We start from the raw sequence: 11,960 nt of genomic DNA on the forward strand, positions 1-11,960 counted from the left end.
TAGCCTGGGGCACACAAGGCTCACTTGGATCTTCATTTAAGTAGAAGAACACAGGGAGGTTGTTTCAATCATGTACATGATCTATAATGACTGTCCTGGCAGCAAGCTAGAAACAAGAGTCATTTCAAAGTTATGCATAAGTTTCTCCTCTTTTATTAAGAGTTCTTTCAGTGTCTTAGGCCTGAATTTGGACTGAGTTTGAAAATAAGATGCATTCTTCAGGCTCATCATAGCTGCACTGCAGTGTCAGTCAACCCAAGTAAATGGTGAACTGGGCAACTCCCCTATGCTGTCCTTTGGGAGGTACATGGGCAGCTGAGTGGAGAAGCTAAAAGAGAAAATCTCCTAACCCGTCCGCCATATAATCACCATCTGAGATCATCCACAAACTCTCAGACAAGGCGAAGCCACGTCCAGCTCTTGTAGGCAGCGGGAATGGCACCAGGTGTTAGACCGGTGAAGTCAGACCAAACCTGGGCTCAGCAACCTCCGTACTTGGGTTCTGGCTAGGAAAGAATTCGGAGTCCAGACCCAAATTGAAAGAGAGCATTTACTGGGTGAATGACAGAGGTAGAAGTAATTCCTAGAAGAAATGGGCTGAGGAAACAAGTTCTAGAGGTAAAGGGAGGGCTCCTGGAGCTTGAGAGTGAGGAGGCTAATGGGGCCTCCAGAGAGGGGGAAAGGGAAGGAAAGGCCTGGGTGCGCTCCCGGGAGGAAGAGCACCCTGGCTCCTCTGTCCTAAGGGCTCTAAGGGTGGAGATCTTAGGGGAGGTCCCAGGGGGAGATCTCAATGGGATATTCAGCAGGTGTGTCCTTTCTGGGTTGTGGTCTCCACTGATGGATTGGCTGGCAACAGGGCAGGGGGACATTATTCCATGCAGCTGGTCCCGACATCAGCCTTGGCTGGTATTATTGCTTATCTGGGCCTGGAGCTGAACTACAACTAGGATCTAGATGTTATCTCTAGGGAGGAAAGGTCAGGAGGTCCAATCACCCTGGGGGCTAGGTCCTACCCTACAATTGTCCTTTGCAGCTGGGGCTTTTCCACCCCGATGACCTTCTGTACCTGGCCCGTGGTCCTTGCTCTGCTCATGTCTGTCTAACTGCCCACAACACAGCTACCATACATCTTCCCAGGAGCTTATGATTTTTCAGGCTTTATGTGTGACCTAGTTTTAGATATGTTGCTTGTAAGTAGCATGAACTCTACAGGTAAGTTTATTCCAGCTCTGGTGTGGTGGTTAACAGCATTATCCAGACCACCTGGGTCCTATCCTGGTTCTTCTATTCATCTCTGTGTGACCCTGTACAATGTCCTTAATCTCTCTATACAGTACCTCAGTTTTCTCATTGGTAAAAAAAGCTGAGGACAATACTAGTACTTTATCATAGGGTGATTGTGGAGGGTAAATAAGATAAAGTTCTTAGAATAGTGCCTGCCATAGAGTAAGTAATCAGTAATTAATTGTTAGTTATTTAATTTTTTCGTGTGGAAATTGGTGTGTTTGGTCTCATTCCTACCATTATTTTGTGTTTTCTTTTTACCATCCTTTTCCCTTTATTTATTATCTCTTTTCCTACCAATATTCTCTTTTTTTCTCTGCTTTTTTACACTGTATTTCTATTATTTAATAATTCTACTTAAAATTTTACTGCTGTATTAAGATATAATTGATATGCAATTTGATGAGTTTTGACCTATGTATACAACTGTGAAGTCATCAAATCAATGAACATAATTGACATTTCCATCACTCTGTTTTCATTGTGTTATCTTAGATTCTTTGACTATTTAGCATCCATTAATTACAGGGCCACACTAATTGGCAAGGTCATTTACATCTCCTGTACGATCCAGAGCCCATACTCTGAGGCACCTTCTTATCTGTCATACAACAAGCCAATATTTCCCCCACTCGGAATCAGCCCAGGTCCTGGTACCAGACAAGTAGTGACAGCCCCCGTGCCCCAAAGCCCGCCAGGATTCTTTGAACTACCCAGCCTTAGGCTGGCTTCTCTGCCCTATCTTACCTCTCCCAGGAAACACCAGTAAAAGCTCTGGCCTAAGCTTTCCGCTCCGTCTTTCTGCCGCCTGACCAAACTTGGTGTTTCTCCATGTGGCCGTGGGCGGCCTGGCATGCCCCTTTCTCTGGGTAAATGTAAGTAATAAATTCTTTTTTTCAGTGATATTGGCCTCTCTGTGTCATCATGCAATCATCTCCATAAATTAAAATCCTGCTGGTACAAATTGATACAATGCCCCCAAGCTTTCTCATGCCTCTTGGTAATCTCTCTTCCCATTTCTCCTCCCCCATTACCTAGGCAAGCGCTGGTCTATTTTCTGTCAGTACAGATGAAGTTACACTTTTCAGAATTTTATATAGTCATACATTATGCATTCCTTCCCTTGAATTTTTTATTTAGGAAATGATTTTGAATTCATTCTTGTTATTGTATTATTTCCAGTTTGCAGCTATTATAAGTAAAACTGCTATGGACATTCATGTACAAGCTTTCTTGTGAACATATGCTTTCATTCTCTTGAGCAAATACCTAGGAGATAAATGAGTGTGTTACACAGTGGATATAGAGTTAACTTTTAAAGAAACTGCAGTTTTCCAATTTCACATTCCTACCATCAGTGTATGAGGGTTGCAGTTACTCTGCAATCCTCACCAACATTTGGTATGGTCAGTATTTTTTATTTTGGCTATTTTAGTAGTCATATATTATTATAACCATGTGTTGTCTTAGTTGTATCTTTTAAAGAGTAGTTATTTCTATATCTTATAATTAAAGGAACATCTTAAGAATATCATATTTGTATTCATCGTTATTTTTCACTCCATGTCTTTCCTCAGAGTTCATTTTCTCCTTGCTGAAAATATATGTTAACAATCCTCTTACTGAGGTTCTGTGGGCAGCAAATTGTCTTAGTTTTATGTACTTTTATTTCGCTCTGTCTTGAATGACAGTTTACCTGGTATTAAGTTACTCTGTATATATTGTCTCTGGCCTCTGTTGTTGCTGATTAGAGTCTCCTGCTAGTCTATTGTCAGTCTTTCATAGGTTATGTATCTCCTCTTTCTGCTAGCTTTTAAGAATATCTCTTCATTTTCTACATTCTGCAGTTTTACTATGGCATGTCTATATGTGGATTTATCTTTACACTATTCAAAACATCTAACACCATTCTGATGTGAGAACTTTCTTTGATTCTGCAAAATTCTCATTTATTTCTCTTCAAATAAACAGATCATGGAGTTGCTTAATTTGTCTTCTATTTTCTTTCATTGGTTTTTTTAAAAAAATATGTTATTTGTCTTTTTGTATTGCACTTTGGATGAATTCCTCAGCATTATGTTTCAATTCACACATTATGTATTTAATCATGTCCAGTTGAGAGTTTCTTTGAAAACAGAAACTTATATCTTATTCACTTTTTATAAGCCCAACCAAGCCTAGTCAGGTGCCTTTTATATAGAAGTTATTTAAAAAAATGATCATTTTATTTCTTCTTTATATATGATTTTATTAATATCCAAATATTACATTTCCATAGAACAAAATATATTATATAAATAAATTTACAACTTAATTTATAAAGCAACACATTATTATATTAGATTCTGTCAATCCAAATAGATTTTTATGCAAAGTTAGAATGCTTTTGTTGTGATTCGGCTTTAGGGGTACCCAAACCTTGTTCTGCTCTTTTTGGGAAAGTTTTTGGAATCTTCTGGCAGAACTCTTGGGTTACGGACATTCCAGACAGCCGTGAATTTTGGATCACTTTAGGTTTTTTATAATTTCCATAATTTTTTATGCCATATCCCTGAACTAGTAGAAAGGTAAGAACGTTCTCTGTTTTGCTTCCCCTGCTCTATGAGCATTTTGTGTCAGCACATGGAATGATGGCAGCAGTTTGCTTTGTAAGCAAGCCGTCCTCTCTTCAGTGGGAAGATACACTAAAGAAGTTAGTCCTTCTCTCATACCAGAGGAAACCTCTTTCAATTTCTCCCAGCTGTAATCTGAATGAAGTGCATTTATTAGGTTAGGACTCCCAAGGTGTACAAGGAAAGATGCTAGGATCCTTTCAACATGACTGACACAACCAGTTCAACCAGTAAGACCCCATAAAATGGTTGTAGCTCGAGGAGTCTAATGATCAGAAAGGGCTCCGAGCTGATCTGTGGAAGAGCTTCCCGATGACGGGCCCAACTCTCAACAGCATCATGTCTTCTCTGCAGAGAAGTGGGACATGGATCAATTCTTTAATTGCTGCTTTGACTCTCGGCGGGCAGCAGCTCTTCTCCGCTTACACGTTCAGATGTCCGTGTCAGGTCGGGAAAAACTTCTACTACGGTTCTGCTTTCCTAGTCATGCCTGCCTTGATCCTGCTGGCTGCGGGCTACGCTCTGAGAAGCCAGATGTGGACAATTTCGAGGGACTACTGCTGCCACTGTGCCCCTCCACACCGGAGGGTCGGCCTCCTGGAGCGCAAGCTGGCTTGCCTCCGGTTCTTCGGCATCACCGGCAGGGCACTCGTCGCTCCATTGACGTGGCTGGTGTCCACCCTGATGACAGGCACCTACTACGAATGTGCAGCGAGTGAATTTGTAACTGTGGACCCTTACCCGGCGTTTGACAACATCAGTGCCAGCGAACGGGAAGAGATCTTAGCTGGGTTTCCATGCTGCAAATCAGCTCCATCTGACATGGCCCTGGTAAGAGATGAAGTAGCTCTTCTGCACAGATACCAGTCACAAGTAAGTTCTTGATTTTTTTTTCTGTTATCCTCTCCTATATTAACTATCGTGGGAAACATTTCGCATCCTGCTGCTTCTCATATTGTCTGTTTATAGAACACAAACTAGGTGTCAGTCATCAAAGTGATTTCTGCTGAGCAGCTATTTAAATACAGTTAGGATATTGGGCTTTGGAATCACAGACCTGGGGTTAAGTCTTGCTTTGCTGTTTAGTAACCTGTAAAACCTTAAGCAAGTTAGGTAACTTTATCCGTGCTTCACTTTTCTCAGATGTAAAATGGGGGATATTAATGGGATCAACTGCATAGGGTCAGTGTGAGGAATAGGTCAGCTAATATATCTAAAGCGCTCAGTACTGTGTCCAGAATCTCTATCTGTAAAAACAATGAATTTTAGATATTGTTATTAAAATTATTATTACCATATGACTACATTTTATCTTGCTACATATATATTCTTTTTTTAAAATATATTTTATTGATTTTTTACAGAGAGGAAGAGAGAGGGATAGAGAGTTAGAAACATCGATGAGAGAGAAACATTGATCAGCTGCCTCTTGCACACCCCCTACTGGGGATGTGCCCGAAACTAAGGTACATGCCCTTGAATGGAATCGAACCTGGGACCCTTCAGTCCGTAGGCCGACACTCCATCCTCTGAGCCAAACCGGTTTCGGCCATATATATTCTTAAATATGAATTCTTATAAATTAAAATATCTAAAATGACAGGAAGCTTAAATATAGTTAAAAATAAACAACAATGATGGTCTTAAATTGAGCGTCCTTAGACAGGTTTGTGTGAGAAGGGGATGAGGGAGTGGGGGGAAGGCCCGAACCACTTCCCACCTGTCTCCTAGAGCCCTGTGAATCCACACTTGGGAGGCTTCCCCAACTCTTTCTGCTCTTGTTTTCCTGTCTTATTCCCTTATTGGAACTCTCCTCGACTTCTTGCATCTGTTGAACTCCTCTTTAATGAGTTAAGTGTGAGCATCACCTCCTCTGAGAGGTATTTCCTGATACTCCTCTCCTTGAAACAAGTTCATTTCTCTTCCATTGTGCTCCCCCAAAACCCTGTGCTTACACGTATCAAAAAAATGACACATTTTACCATATTTCTTGGATTGTTCTTTTGTCTCTCTCTTTAGGCTTAAAGACTGCAAAAAGAACGAATGTATCTTAAATTATTCACAACCAAGCACCATGCACAGCACATGGTGGAGGTCAAGCTGGGGCTCAATAAATGGCAGCTGATGGATTAATGGGCGTCTGAGATGGCCTTTCCTCCACCATGCTGGCCTCTATTAAGTTTCATTGTGATGAGTACATTGTAGGTTTTAGCCTCCGCAGAGCGTAGCTATCTTAGGGTACACACTGTACTCCCAGGCCTGGTGGTGAATAACAAACTGTGGAAGAGACCTTCACCTTCCAGACTAGAGCTGCCTACTGCTGGCTTCCCCAAATGTCTGAAACTTGTGTCTCTCACTTTATGTAATAACTGCTGAATATTGAAAAGAAGAAGAATTCAAGGAGTTGGGGGGCGGGCGAGGATTGTAAGAGTAGAAAACAGCCATTCACATCAATCTTCAATGGTGGAAACTAGATAGTTACAAATAAAATCTAGTTCATTTTCCTTTCAAAGTATATTTTAAAAATAAATCGTAAAACTAGCCAGCAAAGGACTATTTGAAGGGAGAGGAAAAGGAAAACAATAAGGGACATAAGAGTCTGCTCACTGACTTTCTTCTTTGGTCATAAAAAAATAAAAGGAAAGAGCAACTCAGGAAGAAATATTAATGAATACTTGTTGGCACATCATTGAAGACGCCTTAGGAGGCTACCATTATTATCTATCGTATCATTTTCACCACCATCATTATCAAGTACTTATTAAGCCCCCAGAGAATGCATGGGCCTGTACCTGATGGTTGAAAAGTAAGGTTGAGCTAAAGGCAAAGAACATACTTTATGTACCTTTATGCAAGGTAGTTGGTGGGTTATAGGGTCTGCTACTTCAAGGACAACACTTAGAATTCATTCAAAACCCTTTGTAATCCAAAAACCAAGTTGAAATGGTTGGGTCTGTACCCCCATCAAACCCATATCCATATCAAATGATCATCACCTTGTTGGTATGTTAAAAACTAGAAGAAAAAAAAAACACACCTTGTCCACAGTTGGGTCCTGTTTTGTGGGAATCCCTCCTACCATGGCTATTTCTTGAATATTCGAAGCATTGATGCTTTCTGTTTTCCTTTTAAATAATTACCTGAAGATGCTGGGCTGGATTTTGATCACCTTGGCGACCATCACGACCCTCGTGTCCTGCTGCTTGGTGAGGTGCTGCTCCCCGCTCACCTCTCTGCAGCACTGCTACTGGGCCAACCACCTCCGCAATGAGAAGGAGCTCTTCGAGCAAGCGGCCGAGCAGCACTCGCGCCTCCTCATCATGCAGCGCCTGCGGAAGCTATTTGGCTTCGTTCCTGGAAATGAAGATGTCAAGCACATCCGCATTCCTTCGCGTCAGGACTGGAGAGACATTTCAGCACCCAGTCTTCTCTGCGTGGGCGATGACGTGCAAGGTCCCTATAGCTTCCTTGGAGGCCAGGTGGATGAGGCTAATGAGGAAAGCACAGCAGGAGGGATTGAATTAAAACCTTGATTATAGCACCTCTCCCAGTTCAGGTTGCGTAACACATACTTTATTCTTACGATGATGGAGTTTCAATGTAATTCCTTTGTTTTTTACCCTCTCTTCTATTATGTGTTTACAAAAGTCCATGCAAAACGCCATTTCCAAAGTCAAATTGTCTGATAATTGTGCCAACGTCTCTTTTTGAACTTTCATGGATGGTCTGGTAATGCCTATTATTTGTCTTATTAAAACAAAATGGAGTTTGGAGTTATATCACCATTTGAATCTTGGTTCTGTTATTTAATAGCTGTGCAAAAATTGCTATTTTTAGTGTCATTTCATTGTCTGCCCATAGTAGCTACCTCAGAGAGCTGTTGTAAGGATTAAATATGGTAACATAAGCAAAATGCACAGCACAGTGGCTTTCCTAAATAAGTTCTAACAAATGTTACCTTCTCCCTCCTCTTTGCATTTCATGTCTTGTATCACTATTTTCCCTGTCTCTATTTTCTGGGTTTTTTTGTTTGTTTGTTTTTGTTTTTGTTTTTTTGTTCCTTCTATCTCTACATGCAGAAACTTTTCACTACTTCTGCCTCTACGCTTACATATCTGACCTTTTGGAAACCAGGATTAAAAGTCCGTTCATGGTGACATGTAAGGGAGAAGCCCATTGGTGAAGGTCATCCTGCCATCACCAGGGAAAGATGATGCATTATTGTATCACCATTAGTATCATAAGTACTATTTGTAGCACCTCTGTACTGGGAGCATTTTTATAGCTATGACATAGAAAGCTGTGCTTTTTCATTAATTGCAACTTTGCATTCAAAATCCATTTGAGGAAGCAAGACTGTAACCTATATTTGCATATTCATTATCGACAACTCCAAAAGGGGAGACCTACCTGAGTTTCCTGTGTGACTTTGCATTTCTAATATTTGACAGTTTTCTAACTTATCTTGATTATTTCTGATATATCCAGTGTCTTGTGCCTGATTTTTGCCACATTCACGTGGGCAACTGGGTCATTGGCCAAAATAAGCAAAATGAGGGCTTTTATTTCTTTAAACCAAAACAGTGACTGCTTACTGGGCAATGGACCCAATGCCAATAGTGAAGCTGATGTTCAAGATTCAGAGAAGTCAAGCCATTTGCCAAAGGCCACACACTTATAAGTGATGGAACCAGAATCCAGTAGCCTGATGTCTGACCATGCACTCGACTGCAGCACAGCAACAGAAGACAGATTATAAAACTTCCAGGGCCTTGTAGATGTAATTGTTCAATGACTAACTAAAACATCCCGAGTTCCAACAAGATGCCGTATCACATCTGAGCCCCGCTTTTTCCACTTCCACTGGACCTGCATGTACAAGGGCTCACCTTCAAGGCACTGGCTTCTTAGCAAAGTGATGTTTCCATGCTCAATGAGGCATCACTTTGGATCTGAGCCACGCAACAGCCAGTAGCACTGACTCTATTAGCCACAGACTACACGCTGGACCGGAAAGCTCGGGTATTCTCTTTCTCATGCAGGGAGTGGCAGAACACTATAATCCATCCGTTTGTTTTCAATAAGCCATAGTTTAAAGGGTCAAAATGAATGTCAGGAAATCATACTCTCTCATCATTCATGTGGTCTTATACAAGTCAATCTCTCTGGGACTTAATTATCCCTGACCAGAGACAGGGGCGGGTGATTTAATTGTGGGAGTGGGTGATTAAACTATTTTGAGTCCTGGACCCCTTCAAAGAGCCATTCTGGGAAAAGCTATTTTGAGAAAATATCCAGAAAAACTGCGTGCACACACACACCACACACACAGGCTCATATACCTCAGAGTTTGAATACTGTGGTAGGCTGACTAACGGCTTCCCCAAAGGTGTTCATGTTCCAATCCCTGGAATTTGGGAATGTTACTTTATAATTTTTATGGCAAAAGAGACAATGCAGATGTGAAGTTAAGGATCTTGAGATAGGGATATTATCCTGGACTCTCCTGGTGGGACCGATGTAATCACGAGTCCTTATAAGAGAGCCACAGGAGGAATCAGGGTCAGAGAGAAGGCAAAGTAGCAACAGAAGAGGAGTGTGGAGGGCTGTGAGAGTGATGCCTGAGAAATTCACCAAATGTGAAGATGAAGGGGGTCATGAGCCAAATCAAGGAACCGGATTCTCCCCTGCAGCCTCCCGAAGGAACACAGCCCTGCTGACAGCTTGACTTCAGCTCACTGAGACCAGACCTGACTGGTGTCAGAACAGGAAGAAATATATACTGTTCTTATAGGACTCAGCGATAAATCTGCCTTGTTGGTTTTTTTTTTTTAAATATATTTCTTTATTGATTTCAGAGAGGAAGGGAGAAGGAGAGAGAGACAGAAACATCAATGATGAGAGAGAATCATTGATCGGCTGCCTCCTGCACGACCCCCACTGGGGATTGAGCCCGCAACCCAGGCATGTGCCCTTGGCCGGAATGGAACCTGGGACCCTTGAGTCGGCAGGCTGATGCTCTATCCACTGAGCCAAGCCGGCTAGGGCAAATCTGCCTTGTTTTAAGCCACTACATTTGTGGCAACTTGTTAGAATGGCAATAGGAAGTGAATACACATACCAACACATTTCCATTTATGGACACACAAGCCTGTCATGAATGACACCCTGTGGATTAAGACCTCTTCAAGGTAATTTCTAGGACAAGCATTCTGATCCTACATGCACTGATGCTCCACCCTAGGCAAAACCATTGCTCCTGTAAATTAAATAAATGTACCTATCATATTATAAAACACACTGCATTCTAATATTTTAAGGTGGTTTAAAGTGCAACCCGGGCATGTGCCCTTGACGGGAATCAAACCTGGGACCCTTCAGTCCAGCACTCTATCCACTGAGCCAAACCGGCGAGGGCTATTATGAAATATTTTATAATGTGGACATATTCCATTGGAAATGTGAGAAAACAAATGCCAAAGGGGAAAAAAACACACCCACTAATCTGGATCTATGAGGTGCTTTATTGTATAGACATTTAATAAATCCAGAGTAATTGGCTTTTTGTTGATGAAAGCTGCCTACAAAATAAACATCTTTATCCCGGTAATAATGTAATAGATCCCATGAGATCTATATTTTGTTGGGTCAAAAGTCATCCAAGCATTCACCGGCAGAGCTGGAACAGTAAAATCTCGTAGGCAGTTCAGTGGTGCCTGCCGTCAGGGCGTTCTGCGTTCTGCCTCCTTCTCATGCTTTTCTAGGACTCGCCCACGTGCGCCAGTCCCTTCCTCGCCTAGGGCTCTCCGAGCCCCCTCCCGGAGCGTGGCGAGCCCGGGGAATTCCGACCAGCGGTGCCAACACCGTCTACCGCACCCAGCTCCTGGGCTCGGTGCGCCGCAACGCGGGCACCCACCGTGCGAGCACCCGCGCGGGCTGCGCGCCTCCGACCCGCCGTCCGCTGGGGTGGCGCGTCTCGGCCTTCCCGGGCTTACAATAGCCCTCCAATCGCCGTCCTCCGGTCTCTGACGGTGTGGAGAAGCTGCGCTCTCCCAGGCTGGCCAAGCGCAGTCCTGGCACCAGGATCAGACCGTTCCTCCGGCTCCGCCCATAGGCGCCGGCCCAGAATTTGAACACCGGCTCACCACCTTGACTCGCACAGCTCTGGTCTAAGTCATCGTCGTCTTTGGCTTAGATTATTACCATAACCTCCTAACTGGTCTCCGTCCTTTCAGGCTTTGTCCCGCTGACATATATTTACACTTGGAAGCTAAAGTCACGTAGGCAGATTGCCCCTCTTCCAGCGAAACCCTCCAATGACCCTACCCGACCTGTAACCCCACCCCCATCCCCACCAGTTCCCTGGGCACCAGCCACACAGGCTTCCAAAATACCCAGTGGGCTCCGGTGGAGGAGCTCTGCCTGGTTCCCTCTACCCAGAAGCTCGTTAGCCGGCAACAAACCCTTCATCTATCGGAACGGAGGTATCCAGGGAAATAAGCACCGAGCATTTGCAAAGTGACTTCGTGCATTGATTCTCATCATCTTCAGAAGAGTTCCTGCTCGTCCCCCGCATCAAAGTTTAAAAGAATGCCCCATCAACCCTTAATACTTAATACTAAAGTGTATCTGAATGTTTGTTTTAATGTATTCCTCTGCTATAAGGAAGCTATACTTCCTAGCACAAGATCAAGATGCCCTCCAGTCCATGGGACATGTTCATTTTAGGATGACGCAAGAGCCCTGACTGGTTTGGCTCAGTGGATAGAGCGTCGGCCTGCGGACTGAAGGGTCCCAGGTTCGATTCCGGTCAAGGGCTGCGGGCACATCCCCAGTAGGGGGGTGTGAAGGAGGCAGCTGATTGATGGCTCTTTCATAGATGTTTCTAACTTTCTATCCCTCTCCCATCCTCTCTGTAAAAAATAGGTAAAATATACTTAAAAAAAAAAAGAATAATGAAAGAAAACCTGAGAGCCTCATCATTGGGGACCTTATTACAAATTGCTGTTTCCCCCACTACACAAGTGAAACCTGCTTTCATACAGAAAACAAACAAAGGGACAT

General features: G+C 43.1%; 1 protein-coding gene across 2 annotated transcripts in view; it reads left to right on the forward strand.

The window, feature by feature from the left end:
- The first annotated feature begins 3,524 nt into the window (after nt 1-3,524).
- The window catches only part of CALHM4 (calcium homeostasis modulator family member 4), a 92,526-nt gene continuing 84,090 nt past the window's right edge, over nt 3,525-11,960 (forward strand). Inside the window, exons 1-2 of one of the 2 annotated variants that reach the window (XM_079780829.1) lie at nt 3,525-4,769; nt 7,043-9,724. In XM_079780829.1, coding sequence (XP_079636955.1) covers nt 4,209-4,769; nt 7,043-7,429 — 948 coding nt within the window. In that variant the 5' untranslated portion in view covers nt 3,525-4,208 and the 3' untranslated portion in view covers nt 7,430-9,724. Of the gene's footprint in view, nt 4,770-7,040; nt 11,688-11,960 lie in introns of those variants that run through there. The other variant, XR_013814002.1, reaches the window with a different exon arrangement.

This window comes from Cnephaeus nilssonii (assembly GCF_951640355.1).
Source record: "Cnephaeus nilssonii genome assembly, chromosome: 9".
NCBI classification, from domain to species: Eukaryota; Metazoa; Chordata; class Mammalia; order Chiroptera; family Vespertilionidae; genus Cnephaeus; species Cnephaeus nilssonii.